The sequence below is a fragment of the Hypomesus nipponensis genome, chromosome 19 (genome assembly GCF_054491055.1).
Source record: "Hypomesus nipponensis isolate SF chromosome 19, ASM5449105v1, whole genome shotgun sequence".
NCBI classification, from domain to species: domain Eukaryota; kingdom Metazoa; phylum Chordata; class Actinopteri; order Osmeriformes; family Osmeridae; genus Hypomesus; species Hypomesus nipponensis.
This window is the reverse complement of record NC_140379.1, coordinates 14,360,156-14,381,148: the sequence shown is the minus strand read 5'-3', so window position 1 is coordinate 14,381,148 and position 20,993 is coordinate 14,360,156. Positions and strand designations below refer to the sequence as shown.

Below are 20,993 nucleotides of genomic sequence, written 5' to 3'. Positions count from 1 at the left end.
TTGAGCTAAAAATACAACACCGCTTAGAGGCAACAATATATGCTATTTTGATGTGCAAGGAACAATAATAAGATATATAGCGGCTTTACAAGGCTAAATGGCATCGAACAACATAGGCCACTGTGCATTAATTGCTCAATTTAAGTCTGTCAGTTAGGGAACATGTGGAACAATTACAAATGATCTTTTTTTAAAGCTAATGATGTACATAACTACACATGATTTGAGCAATTTAAACCTATAGACACATTAGGCCTACATGAAGGCTTTGTTGAGGGGGTCAATACACACTAACCCATATTGCAGACAGAGGAGAAAGTGAGACATCCAGATGTAACTTCACGGTAGTTAATTGACGAAGTGTAGGACAGGTTGGTCAGCCATTTGCCTCCTATAATCGGGGCTCTCAAGACAGCCACACAAGGACAGGAGTTCAGACACACATCCAGAAGGCTACACTCACAGACTGGCAGTCAAGCAAGCACGCCTGAAGGCAGGAAACACAGGAGCCTCTTATCCTCACAAGCTGCGGGCTCACTTCAATCAGGACAGGAGTGACAGGCATCCCTCCTCAGCACTCAGCACACACACAACTCGGTCTTTCATTTGATTTATTATTGTGAAATGTAATTAAATAAATCCCTGGTAAGGTGCCTATAAAATCAGCTTGTAGAACAGGGTCAGTGAAGCACAAACGTCCCAAGATTAATTTGTGAAAGTTTATTTGTTCAGCATAATGGATACATTTCCCTTCACCTTCTATGCTAATTGGAATCTTATGAATACAAAGACAAATATTTTATTATGCGTATTTGTTACGAGGATGTCTGCATCACACACTAACTTTTATCTGCACCCATTGGCATCTGTGCAGAGGTTATGCTGATTGCCTTTTAAACAAAGCAGAAACAGGTGTGCATTTACATCATAAAACTTTCAAGGACGTCATCATAGCCTTTACACAACTTGCTGTATTGTCACTTTCATACCAGTTTATGTACACACGTTTGTCTACCTTCAAGGACTGAACAGTGGTGCTGTGGCAACCAATACAAAGAAACTGGTTGAAACATTTTCAATTTTCTAGTATTCCCCAGCAAACATCAAACCTTTAGTCTTGCAATCTTCATTTTTTGAGATGTTGTACATTGCCTGCCCTACCTAAGAAAAAGCAACATTCCACACTGACAAAGAAAAGTGAAGTGATTCAGAATGAACAACCAATTTTATTTAGGTACAGTGCAGAAGATATATATTTAGCTGATGGTAGAAGTACTTATTACACTGTACAAGGATTATTTATGTATAACTTACATTTACTTTCACCCACTTTGCAGGGAAGTTCTCACACATCTGGTCATATAAAGCAGGATTGAGCCTCCGTCAAACATTGCAGCTCTAAGACCATTTCAAATTAAATGACAAATTGACACAATTCCACAAATGATCATAGAGCTCCAAGTCTGGGGAAACCAGCCCTGTGTATTTTTAAAAGAAGTAGTCTGTCACATCTATCCTACCACCACCGTTTCATCATCAAGGAACTCATAATACGGAACCTCCAGGTTGAGAGGTGCGGGGCCTTTCCTGATACGGCCAGACGCGTCATAATGGGAGCCATGGCAGGGGCAGTAGTAACCCCCGTAGTCCCCTGAGTTGGCAATGGGGACGCACCCCAGGTGGGTACACACGCCGATGACAATGACCCATTCGGGTTTTGTCACGCGTTCCGTATCGTGTTGGGGGTCACGCAGCTCATTCATGTCGACCGCGGCTTCCGCAGCAATCTCCTTTTCTGTTCGATGACGGACGAACAGAGGCTTGCCTCTCCACTTGAAGGTCACGTTCTTGCCTTCTGGAATGTCTCCCAGCTTGACCTCGATCTTGGACAGAGCCAGGACGTCAGCAGAAGCGCTCATGGAGGAGATAAATTGGGTGACTACAGTCTTGGCTGCGTAGACCGTAACTATGGAGAAGGCCCCGGTGACCATGTAGGAGAAGGCTCTCCTGGCCTCACTGCTGTCCTGGGAAGACATCTTGGGGTCCTGAACATCAGGCCGTCTGTAGTCGGAGAAATCTGGTATTTTGATGTCTGTGTGAGCATAGCGAATTCCAGCTGGGGCTGAGGACAAGACAAAAATATGGACACAGTAAGAAGCTTTAAAACTAATTTGTTTTCAACATATACATACATATATACATATATATATATTTTTTTTTTTTTTTTTAAGTTAACATATCGCAAGCAATGAGCTACAACAACATGAAACAAAACTAGGACTAGAGCTCCATATGGGTGGCTAGTCGTGAACTTCACCGGTTAGCCAGCTAGCTAACAAGCAGTGTACAGGCGGAGTGCCTAACCAAACCAAATAACCTTTCTAGAATTCATTCGCGGCATAGCCAAATCAACTTTGTCCATTGATATAATTACTACTAACATGATCTCAAAAAGTGCTGTGTAAACTAGCATTATCAAATCAGACAACACAAGTCACGCAATGACCTCTCTTTCAACTAGGCCCTTAGCAGCCTTGGCCAGAAAATCATTTAGCTGACTGGCGCACTCATAGTGAAGACAAACAAATGTTACCATAACCTTCCCAATAAGTTATGATTATAAGGCAAGAGAGCTAGCACGTCCAAATACAGTGATAGTGACAGTGATACTTTCAGAAGGTAAAAGGTGAAATATTCAACAAAGTTATGAGAAGATAGCTAGTTTGCTACTGCTAAAGCTAAATCCCAGACTTACCATTGATGCTAACAGAGACTGCGGGCCCAGTTTTCGGGCTCTGTCCGTTTAAAGATTCGCGGCATAGGAATGGTTTCTTCACATCTACCTGCACTTTCTCTCCTTTAACAACAACTCCGGTTATTAAGGGTTTGAGAAGCCCCGCAACAGCATAATTCGTTGCCTGCAAGTAAGGGGAAAATGCCCCCGATCGAGCAGCAATGGACATCATCGTTGTGTCTTGTTTGTCTGTGCTCTTCGCTGCTAGCTAGCTAGGCTACGACCTTGCTGGGTGGTGAGGAAGAGAGGACGTCGTGACGTCACATCGTCACGTAAATAACTGCGACATCCCAAACGGAGTCAGCCTAGAACGGATCTAGGATCTGTCTATTCTCGGTGGAAGATCTCGGACACACTGCAAGAAGGGACACACTTTTCCCCCCATATACACTCTGGCATACTGTTGAAATGCACGTATTCATCGCTTGCATATATGACATTATTTATTTCAAATTATATTTTTTGGTGGCAGAAGTAATTGGCAGTAGCTACATTCCAAAAACATTATTAATGTAAAATAATTCCCTAATAATATTACCATTTAGTCCTAAATCCATTTAGTAAATCCACCCTTATAACTGGTAGCAAATAATTATTTATGTAATAGAATGATAGACAAAAGGCACATTAACACCATCCATTAAGTACAAACTAAAATAATTTAACCCTATAGCACTTTGGTCTTCACCACAAAGTGATCTTCATCCAATGACATTCTATAGTCTACTCTATTTGTGGAGCATTTCTATTTCTTTCCCTCCGCTGGAAATGAAGGCTGTTGACATTTCTAATCTACGATATAGAGCTCAGCAGGGCCTGGAGCTCCTGTCCTCTCAGTACCATATCAGTCACATCACTCTTGACATTTTGAGAGCTGCTGTTTCCACAAGGCGTCACAGAACTCTGACCAGCAAGAAGAAACCTGCACGTCCTTGGGGCGGCCTTCTTCTGATTCCACCAATCCTCTCTACATTCTTAGTTGTAAGGTGCTGTTTTCAAGAAAAAATATTCTACAAACAAAACCTGTTCTTCTGGTATTGGGATCTTTTTGAAAATGCCAGTTTCCATCGCCCAGCATCTCCTGATCAATACCTGTGTGAATGAACACATACGAACATGACATTACTCATTTAGAGAGAGGTCACAAGGAGGGGAGGTCTTTTGTCTACTGAACGAAGAACATACAGCCTGACCATCTCCACTTCCTGGAGGCTGATGTGAACTTCCTGTCCTCTTGCCATGGTAACCAGTGAATTTAATCCTTTAAAGAGGTAATCCTGTGAGGCCTTTAGAAGACATACTAAGTCCATGTACCCCGCTGGCTACTCTCACATAGCTCATGGCACATTAAAAGCTGACAGGCGACCTTTCACCTCCAGCCTCAGTTCAACGGACTCCCACTGAAGCATTTTCTTCTGGCACAGCTGGACGTGCCAGAGAGGAGGGGATTATGTCACAGTCGCTTTATAGTGACATATCTGGTCGAGTCCCCAAAGTGAGACTAGCTTTGCTATGACACACACACATGCACATGTGTTCGCTCCCGCAACAGTTCTTGTGGCAGTAACTTCATGGTGTGGTATGCAATTAAACGCCTTGTCTTCTCGGATTTAGTGTGATGAGTTGATAATACGTGGAGAAACTCAAACCTCAAAGGCTCTGTACAATACCAACACAGCCATCTTGACAGGTTAAGGGGACAGGGAAAGGCTTCTGCAAAAGACAAGCCACAAGGAACATAATATACAAATTATCAATCCATGTTATCCGCCTGGAACAACAAAAACACGTATTGAAGAAAAAAGAGAGAAGGGAGAGTCAGGTCAATGACTTTCTAGATTTACAGTGCCCCTAAAGGTGCTACCTGGAATGATTATTGGGGATATTTATAGATTTATAATTTGATGTCACTTAAATGCAACGATTACCTGTGACATGTTGGTCACATAACCTTTAAGTTGTAACATGATGAATCACATAACCAAGGGGAGGGAATGTGTTTTAATCAGTCAACTTCCAGAGGTATTGATCTGTCATTAAAGATACATTTTGATTGTGGTGGTTTGTAGTCGATGTCACAATGAAGGGTAATCATTAGTGCCACAAACGTAGCATTGGCTTTAATTTGACAGTGTGTCTTTTCATCAACGTTTGATCTGACTTTATCTCATTAGAGTCACTGTTTTTTAGATATATAGGATCAACAGAAACATGCATTTTCTTCTTTTATTGCGGGTTACATAGCACTCTTCCCTTGTGGATTTGCTCTTGCTTCTTTCACTGTAGGCATAGTTGAAGGCCTACTTCTAGCACACACACGTCGCGAGGAACAAAGAAGGTGTGACAGATACTTGACAAGAGTGCTGCCTATCTAAATGAGAATCTGATATCGCTAGAGAACAAATCTATTTGTTACACTGAGTCATGGCTAAATTGTGAAGCAGAGATGATGTCTGATGAATTCCTAAAGTACTAATAATGTCTCCAGTGTATCACCAGCCAGAGCAAAGATAACCTATCTGTCATTTGAACAAGACTAAAGTTTGTGTAATATTGTTCAACGTTATTCATCATTGAAACATGGTAAACAGTACTTCCTTAAAAGAAAAAGTATAATCATTTCAAGAATGTATTTTACATGAAGACCCACCCCAAGCAACCCACTCAAGGTGAATACTAGCTGGCTTGACATTGACGAGGTAGCCCACTGCAGCAGCAGGATCATCAGATCCCAGGTGGGATGAGAATGTCGCCTGACGTACCAAGACTCAGATAATGTCACCCATTGTGTTTTAAGTGTTTTTCTACAAAGCCTGGTTGTAATAGTTCCCTGAGATAAGCTGTCAGCGATGCCAAGCTGGCAGCCTGAGCTGGTGACTCTCCCCCACCTCCCCTACATCTCTCTCTTCCAGGGCGACTGATGGGACAGAGATGGAGACAGGGGCCGAGGCAAGCTAGAGGCAGTGACACAGAGCATGGCAGAGCAGCTGTCTGTCGTCTTGGCAGGGCGAAGGGCTTATCTGAAGAACAGAGGGCTCAAGGTAGGGAGGCGTATTCAGCTCTCCTGCACTATCAGCAGAAACAGACCGACAGGAGGACAGGGAAACTAAAAACAGGGAAGGGGGAACAGAATGAGTGAATGGACCCACTGGTGTCCCAGTTTATTCAGATGTGAAATGTGTCTGAGCCGTGGTAATTTATTTATTGTGAGATACGTTTGCTGTGGAGTAATTGTTCCTCTTACGTATGTCTAAAGTCCATTTGGCTAGCATGAGATCATGCATAATAAGGTGGGAGCAGCCTGTTTTCTAAGCTTTATCTTATCAATCCCTGTGCTGCATTTTAGAGAACATACAATGTAATCCAGTTTTACATCGTGTTTTAGTATATTGATTTGTCTGTATCTGTGTCTATTGTGGGGGTTTTTTCTTCATTTCTCCTCTGCCACTGAGCCAGATCTGTTTCTTGTGACATTATCTTAACTAGTATTTTTCTTCTGCTGTTTTTTCAATCTTCTGCCCAAAGCAAAAGCCAATCACTGGGTGAGGATGACAGCTTCTCCATTATCAGAGTTAAACATGGCGTCTCTGTGGGGTTCTGGGTCTTTGAGGAAATCATTTGGGTCAATACTCATTCCGGCCTGTAGGACCTCTGACAAAGATGTAAGGCTTTACCAAACTCAGGAGGACAACACACTATTGAGTACATTTGTTCAACTCTCTCTTTTCATTTTAGTCTTACATTGTCTTTCCCCCTTTTTGTCGTCAAACACTGATAGCTTTGTTTTATCAAACAGTGTATTAGCTTTGCACACACCCACAGCAATCACAGTTGTGTCACAGGTTGGTGGCTAAAAGGCAACACAATAATTCAGACCTCCCACTGCAATGTTGAAACACACTGAGCACAAAAGGATTATTGATGTTATTAAAAACATAACTAATCAGTCATCTATGATTCATTAATATGGTCATGGTGCAAATATGTGGATGATCTAAATATTACTGATCCTCAAATATTTGACTTACAGAGATTAATGTGGTCTTGTCATGTTATGACTCTATCTAAAGATAAATCAATTTAGAAGGAGGATTTTCCCTTGTGATCCTGACACACTGCCTTTAAAATAAGTTATAGTTATAATTTTGTTAAAACAAAAGACTTGTTTAAATGTTCAGCCTGGCCCACCTACCCACCCCTCATTCTCTCTCACTGTCTCTGATCTGATTGGAAGACAAGATCAGGGGAACCCCTGATTAAAAGACAAAGCATCTGAATCTGAAGTCAGTTAAGATCTGAATAATTACAGCCTGACATAAAAGAGAGAGGGAGGAAGAGAGAGAGAGCTAATCTCTCAACATTCACACATAAAGCACTTATTAGGGCACAGGGGGTGGGAGAGGACCATCAACATTAAGGCTGAAGCAGAGAGCAGTGAGATGCATACAGATCCATAGACTAGAAGTCTAATTAATCTCCCTCTCTCTGAGGAGCCAGTGGGCAGGCTGTGCCGACCCTAATATTCTAGTCTGCGAGATTAGCAGCCTTAACGGCACCTGGGAGACGTCTGTGCTTTGTTATCAGTCATTATTAACCTGGAGAACTGCATCACACACACATTCGCGTGTACACACACACGCATGCTCACAAAGAGAAATGAGTATAAACGTGCACACACATACATACTCAGACATAAACACACATACAGGCGGCAGACACGCCCTAAAACAAAACACCAACCGTACCATTCTAACAGTGATCAGCTTTTGTGAAGCTGACCATGCATCCGTTTCTTCTGATTCTCCGCCAAGTAAAATAGGGCCTTTGAGAGATAAAAGGACGTTACGTCTGAAGAGGGAGAATTAATGGATTAGTTGAAACATGGACCTCTGGGAATACTGGACCACAACTATTGTCTGTTCTCAGCTTCACATGAATCCTGCATTAAGTCTGTCTTCAGAACCACATCCAGACAGCACAGTCCCATCCGGGCGCTCATCTTCTCTGAGTTCTTTAATATGTGATCAGTATCTGAGTTGCTAATTAGGCTAAAAAGGCGGTGTAGGTAGATCACGCTAATGCTAATTACAGTACCCAACCAGGTGGTAGATGAAGCCCTTTTTCCTTTACAGTCAGGTGGGGGTTTATTCCGGACTGTCCACCAGAGCTAAGAGACCCAAACATCAACCATTGGCTTACTGCTCTTTGATCTCCAGAGTTTAAAAGGCCATTCGGAAAAGCTTCTACTGGTGAGCATAAGGCTTCTCCTTACTCTGTAGGCAGCCATGCTGTAGGAAGAGACAGGAGAAGCTGTGGAAAGGGTGACAGGGTCAAGTGATTTGATTCAAGTTCAAGTCTTTTATTGTCAGATGCACAGAACAACACAAGGTCAGACTGGGCACTAAAAATCTTGGGACAAGACACCGCAAAGCAAACTGGCAAAACATAACATATACAACAAGTACTCAGAACATAGATTACATCTATGATAATCTCAAATATTATATACCTCCTAAATATACAATATACAATACAGTATACTAAACCTCTAATACACATATTAACCTATACTAACCTTATAAGCATATACTAACCTAAAAACAAGTGGGGATTTGATCTGGGAAAGCTCCATATCGTGTTTCGGAACATTTGTGTATGAAATGTAAAGAGATATAAGTGCATGTGTGTGATTATGTGCATGTGTGTGTGTGCAATTCCTGACATTCTCTTTTATTGTTTTGGTTCCAGCAGTGGCCAGCCATGCTGTAAAGATTTAAATGGAAAATCTTTCCTGACTGAATCAGTCCTCATCTGCAGCATAAAAAATACCACTCATGTCCTGGTTGACAAACAGGCCAGTCAGCATGATGACATTGTACAGTTTTAATAAGTATTGTAAGGAAACCCTAAGAAAGCCAGTGAATAATTGTGAAGATGTGCAAATATTTTGAAGTATACTCCACATAATATGCTAACTGCACACATTTTCAAGAGTAAATTCATTTTTTCAAGGAATAGTTTCAAAGGGCGTTGCCGGTACTGAAGATGTACACATACACGGTCCTGCTCTCTCTGTATAGTAGGCGTCTAAGCTGGCTTTCCATCCCACATCTTTCCTCTAAATCCCTGGTTTCTCTTTACATGGATCTCATCTGATTGCCGTCAGCCTTCCTGCACCTATTAAAGGGTTTGTTAAACTAGAGGTCACTCTGGGTACATCACAACGAGAGAAAAGTAAGACGTGTGCATACAGTAAACGCACACAGATAAAGCATCAGCTACAAATAGACATAAATGTACACACACACACACTCACACACACCTACACACTACACACACACAGATGCTGTAAGCTTGGTGCACCAGATCCAGTCAGATCCTTGTATGCATTGAAAGAGGGGGGATTTGGTTTAGTTGGACTCTGCAATTCCAAGAATCTCCCACGCTACGACCACTCAAACTGCTCCTGTTGAGAATAGGGTTTGTGCTGTATACAGCATTCACGCAACATTCAATACTGTAAATGGCACATGCATAGCATATACTACACATTTAACACTTGATCATTTAAAAAGAACACACCAGTCTTCGTGCCGGAAGAAAGATGAAGAATACTGTGTGATGCTTCAACGTGTGTTAAGATTCCAAATGTTTTCCTCAGCGTTGACAACCTCTGACGGTGATATATACATACGTATCAAAAGTGCAATTGGGCCCACATCGGGAACATGAAAGTCTCGTTCTGTCGAAGAGCAGAATATTCCATTTTCCTCAGCTCTTCTAGAAATGCATTAGCGTCGGTGTGTGACTCTCTAACCTGCTCTGAGGGCCATTTAGCCCAGGAGATGCTGGTGAAGCAGGAGGCTTTTCTCACCTCTTTCTATCTGCCCCTACATGATTCACTGGCTGGCCTGCAGCTTGTTATCGGACCTTAATGCAACATGCTCCCTGTTCAGCTGGTGCTGAGCCTGGCTGGGGTCGAGCTGGGGACACACATCTATTAGAAGGAGCTCTCTGCCAGGCCAAAACAACCCCCAACACACGGGCCGGTTGCAAATCGAAATAAAAGTAGCGACGCAAGAACAAGGGTGAGACACCCAAACTTCAAAGAGAGCGCCCGAAGGTACAATGCAACACATCAGACTTCTGTCTCGCAACGGTTTGCCGGAGAGGGTGATGGGTGAGGAGGAAATCGGGGGGAGGGAAGAGATGTAGGGGTGGAAGCAGGGGGGGTGTTGGGGGTGGAGGATACAGAAGATTACCAAATTGGGATCACAATGCAGAGAGAGAGCAACAGAAACATGCCCGGGAGGAATTTGTTTTAGGTGTGGCAGTTGGGGCTGTGGTTTTAATTGGCAATTTCCTAAATGTAACATGGTGAAAAATTAATGTGTTTTTTAAAGAGACAATTGGACCAGTGGAGGAGCATTGTCTGTTATTCTAAAAAACTAATCGGTTCATCAATCAAACTCATTTAATTACAAAATGTTTTATTACGTTCTTCTTATTTAAACTGTGGAACAGCTTAGATATGGAGAAAGTCACATTTCCAAAACTCTTTGCATTCTTGGAAATCTATAATTCAAAAGGCGTGAAGACATACAGTGTGCAACCATTAAATATTTCTCTTTTGACAGAAGCCTGTGAAAGACATAACATTGGAGGTGTTGCCTAACAGAAAGCAGTGACACCATGCCTCGGTGAGATGTCCAGGCTTCCCATGTGTGTGTTTGTGTTTGTGTGTGTTTGTTGTGTGTGCGTGGGTTTGTGCGCTAGTGTCACACACACTCACTCATGCAGGCAAACACACACACACACAAAGTAAAATTATACTTTCAGCGTGTTGATCAGTATCTTTGCCGAACCCCACTGTAGCTTGTTAGGTGACCCAGAACTACTGGGAAGAACAGTTAATCGGGGTAGAAAAGCCACATCACAGTCACTGCCAGGTACTGTATACGTGGAGCCTGGGAACCAGGTGAATCTGAATGTGCATGTTTGATTGTTTTGATTTGCTCTGGTAGATAAGCCTGGCCACCCTCCAATTCAAACAGATTTCCATCTGACATAGAAAGTGCTTGGCCAATCACAACTGTGGAATAGGCAGATTTTCAAGAAATCACTTACTTTCTTAGTAAATATTAAAATGTTGTTGATTTGCACATTTGATACATTTATTATTTGTCCTCTGCAATGTTTACAGGTGGAATTAACTGTCACAAATCTTTGAAATATTTGTAGGCAGCTGTATTTCTAGGATAGCATGTTTATAGGTGTGGAAAAAGGGAGTGAAACCCACCTGAAATACCGAGCTCATGTAATGTTTTAATGAAATGAAGTGGAGGCATATGGCTGTATGTAGACTGTGGAAGACAAAATGATTGTAAAGTTTTGAGAAAATTGGTTAATCTTTGAAGAAATGTATCTGAAGCTGAAACTGAAGGATAAACCAGCTACCCTAAGATGCATGTGCACACACACACAGACACTCACACACATAGAAACACGCACACATACACACAGACACAAATACACACAGACACAAATACACACAGACACACAAAGAGACACACATCCATGCACAGCATAGATCATCTGTGGCAGTAAAATTAAGCAGTCTCAAGACAACACAGTCTGGGTCTGAATCTTGGGAATCTTACACTGGGAAGGTGAACGTGTCGGACAAAGAGAGTAAACTGATGCAGAGAGTACTGAGATTTACTGGCTGCTGGGGGTCAAGACTGTAGTTTAGCAATCTGACCTCTCAGGGCGTGACAGTATCTCTGCATCATCCTGTCTGTCCTTCAGTCTGCCAGGATACGACACACACTCCTCTGTCCCGTGTCACACACAGCTTGCTATTGAAATATCAGTAGACTTGATTAATATTCTGCATCTGGGATTGAGGGTCTCCTTAAAATTGAATACAGGCCTTCACATCCATATCATGTCTTCATTTCTTAACAACCACCCTCAGGCTCACAGACACAGGCTCTTCAGTTAGAACCAGAAAGTGCTCGAAAACAAAACCATTCCTGTCCCAGAAACAACCCTTTTCCTCTCAGCCTCTTCTGTTTCACTATTGGGCCCTGTGAATGTAAAAATGAATCCGGAGATGTTTCAGGCTATCATTTAAATTGACTGAATATTTGGTTGAGTCTTTTTGTATCTTATTTTTCCTCTGAATACCATGTAATGACATGTAGTGCAGAAGTACAGAAGGAATCAGCGTTGTTTTGCCTCTTTTGTTCTTCTCAGCGCTTAGGGCTAATGTTATGATATATGAGTGCCAGCTGACATTAGTAATGCTTTTAGCTCTGTATGCATGAAGAAACATAATGCCCTCCCACCTGCCTCCTATCCACACATGGATAGAAAGAGGAAAAGAGAAGAAGTATGAGAGAGAGAGAGAGAGAGAGAGAGAGAGAGAGAGAGAGAGAGAGAGAGAGAGAATGAGCAATAGAACACAGCATTATTTGTTTTGTAAGCAATCATCTACAAGAAGAAGAAGAAAGAGTGTGTATGACAGTTGCTAATAAAAAAGGGAAGAAACAATGGAGAGAAGACACATAAAGACGAAGATTAGTGAGAGAATATGAGGCAGGAGGAGATTGCTTGGGAGAAAAAGACTAACTTTAGAGAGGAGAGAGGAAGGAAAGGACATTGTTTTATGTGTCATATCAACGGCGTGCGTTCGGGCGGATACTAATTGCATTGATTCATGTGGCGTGCTTCTCATTAAAACCACTAAAGATGGCAAGTGTGTGCAAAGCCCCCTGTCCCTACGTGTGACATCACAGAGGGCTTGGGGAATGAGATCCACAGGTGGTTATTAACTTCAGGTCCACCTGTGGCCTAATGGCATCACGACAGCAGCATGAAGGAGTTCTTTCCCTCCTCTCTCGTCTCTTCTTATTCTGCATAATAAACCGTGCTGTGTTCATTATTTTTGGGGGATTTCTCCATTTGTATTTATTTTTATCTGTGCCTCAATCGCCCTGAATGTCAACATTCACCGAAAACCCAAACATTACAAAAACATCTGAAAAAAATAACAAGTATACGAGGAAAAACTAAGACTATCAATACAAGTTTTGATCAAGATGTTTACTAGTAAGTGTTCGAATCACTATTCCATCCCACCTAGTGAGACGTGGTCCTAATGAGTAACTTAGGTAGGTTACAGAGTGACCTTTACCCAATGGAGGAGACAACTACAAATTTAGTTTCCATAGAATATGTTCTTTCTAGGGTACAGTATGAGGCGGTCAAGTCTTACAGTAACATGAAATGCTACAGTGTTCATCTTCTTCCTCATCTTAACTCATTATACACTTCAAGTCTCTCTACTGTCTCCTGACATTCTTCGTGTCATGCAGAGAACTGAGTAACGTCCGCAAGATGACCTATGCCCAACAGGTGCAAAGCTGAGCTAAAAATTCTTCAGTGAAAGTGCACCTGTTAATTTCTACAATTTCTACTGATCAAGTCCACTGCCTAATGAAACGGCAGTGTGTCCAGGAAGAGTGTGGAGCTGACACTGATGTCACAGCAAGAGCCATTCTGATGTCTAACACAAGCTGACAAAGAAGGCATGCTCTTTGCGCTGTCGCAAGGTCCAGGGTTTCACACTAGATTGACTACGTTTGTGTGTGTGTCTGTGTGTGTGTTTGTAGGTAAGTGTGTGTTGTTGGAAGTCTGATTAGATGTCCCGGCAACATCAATGTTACACTACCATGTAACTATATAGCAGTAGATATTGTGAAAACAATGACATGTGAATTGTCATGTACTGGTGTACATGCTATCGTGGTCTAGGTTATGACAGGGTTTAAGGGTTCGGAGTAGGAAGTTTAGAAGGTACACTATGGTGGAGGTTTTGTCTCTCTTCTCTTCTTCGGCACATCATAAAAGAGCAGGAAAGCACACACATGCAAACACAGGTTGGGCAGACTCCACAGGGATCAGCTGAGTCACAGCCTGGCCTGGCCCAAGCTTGTCACCTCAGAAACACTCACTGTCATGGACAGAAACGCTTTGGCGGTTTACCCATGAAATGAGTGCTTGATTTTCTGGTAAGAAGACACTTTTGCACAAGTCACAGTCGTCTCATAGCTGACAAGGAGCAGAAGACAGCTCAGTTAGTCGTGGAAACTGTGGAGAAGATGTTACAGGACACGGTGTGATGATCCAACTCCCTGGAGACGTTAATGGAACTATAATAATGTGTTCATTCAACAGACATTTTTATCCAAAGCAATTTACGAGAGGGGACTTAAACCTGCAATGTGTTGATCTGCAGTCACCTGCTCTAACCACTGAGCTATACCCTTGCTGGGATATACAAATACCCAGAGAGGTTTTAGGCAGATGTTTCACAGGCAGAAGGATCACAATGACTCTTGCTTAGAGACTTGTTGCTCCTGTTGGTTGGTGGTAACTGATTCAAACTGTTGTATTTGCTGCAAAATATTCTATTTTAATTTTACTGTTGCTTAATTTCTACAGGTATATTTGCACTTAGAGATTCATGTTGTTTAATTGTAACTTGCTAAGCTACATGTTCTTATGGTTCTTGCCTTTGGCACTTATTTTTTGGTTGTTCACAATGTGTGTTTTGGCTACCCGCAATCCTTTGGGGCTATCTTGTTGTTATTATCAGTGACCTATGCACTTTGTAAAGCTCTCTCTTGGAAGTCGCTTTGGATAAAAGTGTGCTAAATGAATGAATGTAAATGTAAAATGTAAATGTAATGTAAATGTTTTTTATCCAAACTGACAAACATAAGTGCCTGTAGTAAGTGTAGCAGATAATCAAGGACCAGAAGTGCACAGTCGTAAAGGTTTTCCATTGGTCAGTGTTTCGGAACAGTCTGTTAAAAAACAGTGCAACAACAACATTATTTCTCAAACGATGTACTAGCATTTGATTATACCTTAATCCTCCTACAGAATAAAGGAAAGAAGTAGGACACTGGGTTTACAGTTGCAAAATGTAATACCCTCTAAAATGCTGGCATCATCTGTATGGAGAACAGCACGGCTTCATGGCTTTGGACAAATCAATACAGACTCCCCAGAGAACATCTAGCATCACTAAACTGATGTGAAGGTTGAGGGTTAGAGGTTAACACTGAGAGAACCCAAGGCCATCAAGATGTCACTGGGAAATGACAAAGGGACCTGGAGTCTAAGTGCATCAGAGGTGAGAGGTTATCCAGGACCGGGGGCCTCCCCAGTATAGCAGCAGGGCTTTATCAGACCCTAATAATACACCAACCTCTTCACAAGGTAAGCACAGGTCATCAGTTTTGTTATAAGGTAACTGAACTGACACCATGGTGATCCCTCTGATTTTAGTACTTGCATGACCTCTAACCTCTGTCCCCTGTGGCGAGGTCAGTTGAGGTCTCCTGTTCACTCAGCATCAGGGCAGACTGATGCCTTGACCTGTAGAAGATGTGTTCCAGCGGGATTCATCAGGATGAAATATCTTCTTTCTAGTATTGGTTTCGCGGCTGTAATAGGATATATTGCACATGTACTTCATATACGTAAATCAAAACAGTCTTCTTTAAGAAGCTCAAAGCGGTATAGCATTGTGTACATTACAATATATCATATTTTAGTTGTGGTCACTCCAACGAGAGGAAATGTTACAAACTGCAATAGATCCCTCTATCTTAACAATAGCTTGTTATTTAGGGGTACACATGTTGATATCCCAGAATGTCACTGTTCCCAGGGAAAGACACAAGGTCCCAAACCACTCATATGGTCAGATAGACAATCTAACTAACCAATTACTAACAAACCAACTAATTAATGTGATTAGTTGCTGCAATATTGAATATATGCTAAGTATGTTCAAAAGGTATTTTAGTGTATCTAAACATGTGCTTGTCATACCTATTATGACAAGAAGAAGGTCTGTTTGGGAAGAAACGTTATTTACACAGCCGTAACAATAAAATATAATAAAAGACAGAACAGAGCTGTTTCTCCTTCCTTTCGATGTCTTCCCCTCTCTCTCATTCTTCTTCTCTTCATCCCTCCCTTCTCCCCCTCCCGCCTGTCCCCTGCAGATCTTTGAAGAAGCCTCAGTGTACACAGCTTTCCACTGAGACGAGGGGCACCTTCAAGGGCACTGATCCTCTGTCTCCAGAGGGAGGAAAAACCCTGGGATGTAGAATTGCGTTTGAGGGGGCGCTGGGGAATCCACGGGGAGCGAATTGTGTGTGAGCAGCCTGAGGGAACTGGAGTGATCAGGGTCCCGGCGAGAGAGAGAGGTTTATTGCTGCTGTGATGTATGGATGATGGTGTTTTAATGGTGTACTATACTGTATATGCCTGCAGGTCTGGCTAGGAAAAGGAGAATTCGTTTTTTAGTCCATTGTGTCCCAAAGGCTCTTCAGGGCTCTACAATGCAACCTATTATGATAAACATGGACCTGGAAAAATGGGCCTGGAAATATTGACAACAAATTTTTTGACTTTGGGATGTCAAGATGTGTCATTTGGTGAAAATCCTGGCCAGCATTCACTGAGAGCGATTGAGAGGTTTAATTTGCCTTCAAACAACAATGGACCAGTCGACCTCTGTATTGGAGAAAGGCCAGTTATGCAATCTGAGATCATAGTCCCAGAGTCCGAGTAGCAATAAGACTAAGGAAATGTCAGCTCTTATTGCTGTGTGGTCTTGGGATTTTCTTCTGGATCCTTTCATTAGGAATTTTTTGGAGAAAGAAAAGACTTCAGTAAAAGTTGAATCTTTAAAACAGAAGCTCCTGTCAGCCTTTTAGGGCTCCAGAACACCTCCGCCCACATTGTCCCCACATGACAAGTCTGTATTTACTACAACCGTGGCCAAAAGTATTGGGAGCGACATACATTTTGTGTCTGCAAAGCTTGCTGGGCATTGGCATAAAATGACTGCTAACATAATGTCAGTAAGTCATATCATCAGCACAGGGGAAAGTGTGAACTAGTTCTAGCCAAGTGAAATCGCTCTATCATTCTGATTGGATTTTACGAGCAGATTGACTGCTGTAAAAGAGGGGACTATTTGCATATATTGAAAATGTTCACCCCCAAAAAAACATTACGAGATGAAGCTTTAAAAAATATGAAATGTGCCTTATTGTATTCCAGTACTCTATAAAAACATGTGAAAACATGTTCCTCAATTAATGAACCAGTAAACATATTTGGGGAGAGAGTCAAAAGTCTACAGAATTGTAATACTGCATGTTGACCTGGAAGAGGCTGCATCAAAGCTTGGATTTAGTCCCACTTATCTCACAAGGAATCCACAACCATCACGTTGTCTCCCTCAGAAAAGAAGGGCCCTCTTAAACTCCCCATGAACCGAGGACCACAAAAGATTAATTTGACTTAATTAGCCTCTTACAGCAAGCGGGTCTAAGAATGTAACCATGCTTCACTGACAGATTATGGGGATAGGGGGGAGAATTCAACCATCTTTTCAATAATTGACAGTTGAGAGAAGGATGACATTAATATCCAGTGCCATTTTCTTCCCGGCAGACACAGTTTTACATAATAGATGTGTGTTCAGATGACTGCTACTGTCTCCATGGCTGTACCAAAGGGGAAAAATGAACTTTCCCCACCAGTGATGGACATGATACTGACAGATACTACTGACAGACGCACGCTAAATTACATTAGCCAGTACTGTAACAGCATAGCTGAGAATAGCAGAGAGCCTAGACCCTCATTGAATAGTTGCTTAACTTCACAAGAACATTTTGGAGTCTGTAATGTGAATTTGTCCATATACTGTATCTGAGTTTTGTGAGAAAAAGAGAAAAGCAGTAAAGGATAAAGAGCATTTTGTAATACATTACGTGGAAGCTACACCACATCAAATATGGACAACTGCAGTGATGGCAGCTTCAGTCTCAGAGCAATGCAGACTGCATTCTGTCATGGTTGACGACTCCAAACTAGGTGCCAGCATGGAGTGTGTGTGTGTGCGTGTGTGTGTGTGTGTTTATAATTGAGGTTGCCAAACTGGACTCCAGCTCAATCGCACTGATGTACAGTATAGTAACTGAAACAATTACAAAACAATTTCCCCCTTGGGATTTTTTTGAAGGCCAACAATAACACTATCACAAACTGATATTCAAGTGCTCCCAGTTGGGCTTGGATTTTGTATTTCATTTCCACATGCAACATCGAACATTGTACCCATTCTGAACCAATGTGTTATGTCTGCCCTAACTCTCAAAATGCTTTTTCGAGGGAATCTGTTCAACTGATCCCAGATCATCCTGACAGGTACAGGAGAGACTGTCCATTACTGCCAACGTACTGTATGGTCAATGAAACAATCAGAGTTTTCTTTTTTGGAGTAAAGAGTGCCAAAGGTACTCACACTATATAAATTATTAAGGAGGGTTTTGATTCAGATTTTGTTCACCTACACATAACTGGTTTGTGTTTCCAAACTGCTTTCATTTGAAAATCTGAATGTTACCACCCACATTTGAAAAAAAGGATTTCAGAAAAGAAACCTTGAACAGACACAATAGTATGTTATTCCCAAACAACATAACTCAAGACAGTCTGGTGAAGAACAAGGTTTCATTCAGACTGTCTGTATCATTGTTGCAATTGTTCCAGAAACAAATGCTCAAGGATGTACACCACGCTAGGGAATATAAGGCATTTGATGTATTTCTTTCAATTTTTACTTTAAAACACCGAATGAAAAAGAAACAAATAATATTTTACGTTTTCAATTTTCAACACATTGAATGGTACCACACAACGGTGTACTTTCTTTAACCAATTACACCCTTCCCACTGGTAGATTACTATGTAACAGCTGTTAAGTCTCATTCATCTCCTTTTCCTTGGAGTCCTGTTTTGAGATTGTCTCTATGTCAAGCAATCAATAAATTATTAACAACTAGTGGACTTCCAATAACAGGGAATGCAATATGGGTTCATTGCTATATTTACTTCCTAGGCGACCTTCTGTCAATGTTAAATTAGTCTTTTATCCTAACCTCCTGGGCGGTCCTTCAAAGTGAATTATGATCTTTTAATAGGTCAGTGAGGAGAAAGCACTCAATATCTATCCATGAAGTGCATTGGATGTCCAAGGACAAAATGACAGGAAACACACACTCATGGTTTTCTTATTCCCAGACACACAGAGGAAGAGAAATAAAGACACACACAACACACACACACAACACACACACACAGCCATGCTTGTTTTTCCAAACCATGGGCTAAACAAGAGTAGAGTCTGGGATGTTTTGTGTTTAATTCCCATAACTAGATTGTATAACAAGAGACTACTTTTATTGGATAGATTTTCAGCTACTGTATACTGCAGTCCATCATTAGGGCTGTGTGTCTTTATCTGTGAACATATGTGTTTGTCAGAGAGAGAGAGAGAGAGAGAGAGAGAGAGAGAGAGAGAGAGAGAGAGAGAGAGAGAGAGAGAGAGAGAGATAGAGAGAGAGAGAGAGAGAGAGAGAGAGAGAGAGAGAGAGAGAGAGGGAGGGTTGAATTTGTCTGACAGATGTCTCTAAATCATGTAATACCGGTTCTAAAGAGGTTACAGCAGGTTTAATCTGAGTGTCCCTGTTGTCCTCCTCCTTTTTCAGCTGGTGACAGGTGGATGGACTTTTCTGTCCCTTCTGCATTTACCCATCCTGACATCTTCATCTCTGCTGTATTATAGCAAGGCTCGTGTAATCTGGTCCGGACAGCACCAGACTGAGACTGAAGCTTTGACTTTTCTGAGCTGTTACTATTTCACGAGTCAGCGTATTCTCCTTCTGCAAGAAGATGCTAATACTGATTTTCCTTTTGTGTACTATCCTATGCAGGGATGCACAAGGAGGTTTAACCGTGTGATGCTACTGTGTGTTTCACATGACAACATCTGACCACATGGGTATCTTGGATCGCTTCTCTTCCTGGCGAGCAGCTCCAGTTAAAACACTTGTAACATGACGATGCATATCCTTGACTGGGCTCACAGCTTTTATTGTGCTTCCTCATGCTCAAACGCAGTGTATTTATGTATCTGTTCCCTATTAAATATTTTATAGAGTATTTTAACTTAGTCTAATCTTAACTAAGTGCATCAAGCTTGGAGCTGCCAAGCCTTAAATAAATAATTGTGATCTAAGCACAGGAGAGAGAAGTAACATCATATTCCAGTGAATACATCTCTAATGCAGTCTCCAGACACTTGTTCACCACATAAATACTCCATTTAGGTTTGAGTTGGATTCAGAGAACTCTCATTAAGAAAATGTTTGTAAAAAAACGCTCAGAGAATATTCAACTAAAATCTATTTCATATTTTACTGAAATGAACATTTCCGCTTGACAGAGCAGAATAAAGGAAGGATGTGATGATGTTGCTGCTTTATAACCCTCATTCTCAGGCCATCAGATTAGTGCTGTGTATCCTCTGTGGGAACTAAAGAGAGAGAAATACAGAGAGAGACAGAGAGAGAGAGAGAGAGAGAGAGAGAGAGAGAGAGAGAGAGAGAATAAGAGAGAGAGATAAGAGACAGAGACAGAGACAGTGAGACAGAGGGATAGAGAGGCAGTGTGAAACTAGGAGGATAAATCACTAGAAAGCAAAAGCCTAGGCCAGCCAACGTCACCAGTAAGTCCATAGCTGTTGCATAATGTATTCAACATTTCAGTAATCCACTTTACCCTCTGGTGTTTCCCTGTCAAAACTTCCAGCCATCACAGCCACTCTGCTGGAAAAACTCCACTCTAATGAATGGCGAAACAGCTAGAAGGGCTTGTTAGGGATTTTGTTCTCACACAATTTCCTTGATAGATGCCGCTGTGTACTTGATGTTTGGCTGTGTACTGTACACATGCTCCTGTGTATTTTACATGTTTGATCATCTCTGCAAGGCCCACTTGTTTGAGCAGTTCATCATTTGATAAATCAAATCTCCAAACATCAGCGAGGTCAGGAGCAAAGTTTTAGTGTTTCACTTTACACAGCTATGTTCTGAGCATCTCCTTCCCCATCCTACATGCTTGCTCAATATATATTTATTTATGAAACAAACAGTATTATAAACTTGGTTTCCAGATCAAATATTTAGCAAACCATTACGAGATAGAACATATTCAGTGTTCCCATTTTATTAATGTTGTGCAGGCTTCACTGATACAT

The 20,993-nt window shown here is 41.6% G+C and overlaps 1 protein-coding gene across 1 annotated transcript; it reads right to left on the bottom strand.

The window, feature by feature from the left end:
* Positions 1–705: 705 nt before the first annotated feature.
* uqcrfs1 (ubiquinol-cytochrome c reductase, Rieske iron-sulfur polypeptide 1) lies at positions 706–3,039 on the bottom strand. The gene is made up of 2 exons (XM_084683007.1): positions 2,756–3,039; positions 706–2,122 (listed from the first exon to the last, which is right to left on the bottom strand). Exons 1-2 carry the CDS (start codon positions 2,964–2,966, stop codon positions 1,512–1,514), a joined length of 822 nt encoding a protein of 273 aa, XP_084539133.1. The 5' UTR covers positions 2,967–3,039; the 3' UTR covers positions 706–1,511.
* Positions 3,040–20,993: the final 17,954 nt, after the last annotated feature.

Excerpts from the sequence above, each read along its gene's own strand:
- uqcrfs1 (XM_084683007.1), bottom strand. The coding sequence starts at position 2,966 with ATGATGTCCATTGCTGCTCGATCGGGGGCATTTTCCCCTTACTTGCAG. Across the intron at positions 2,123-2,755 it reads AGTCTCTGTTAGCATCAATG|CCCCAGCTGGAATTCGCTAT; the intron begins GTAAGTCTGGGA and ends TCTTGTCCTCAG.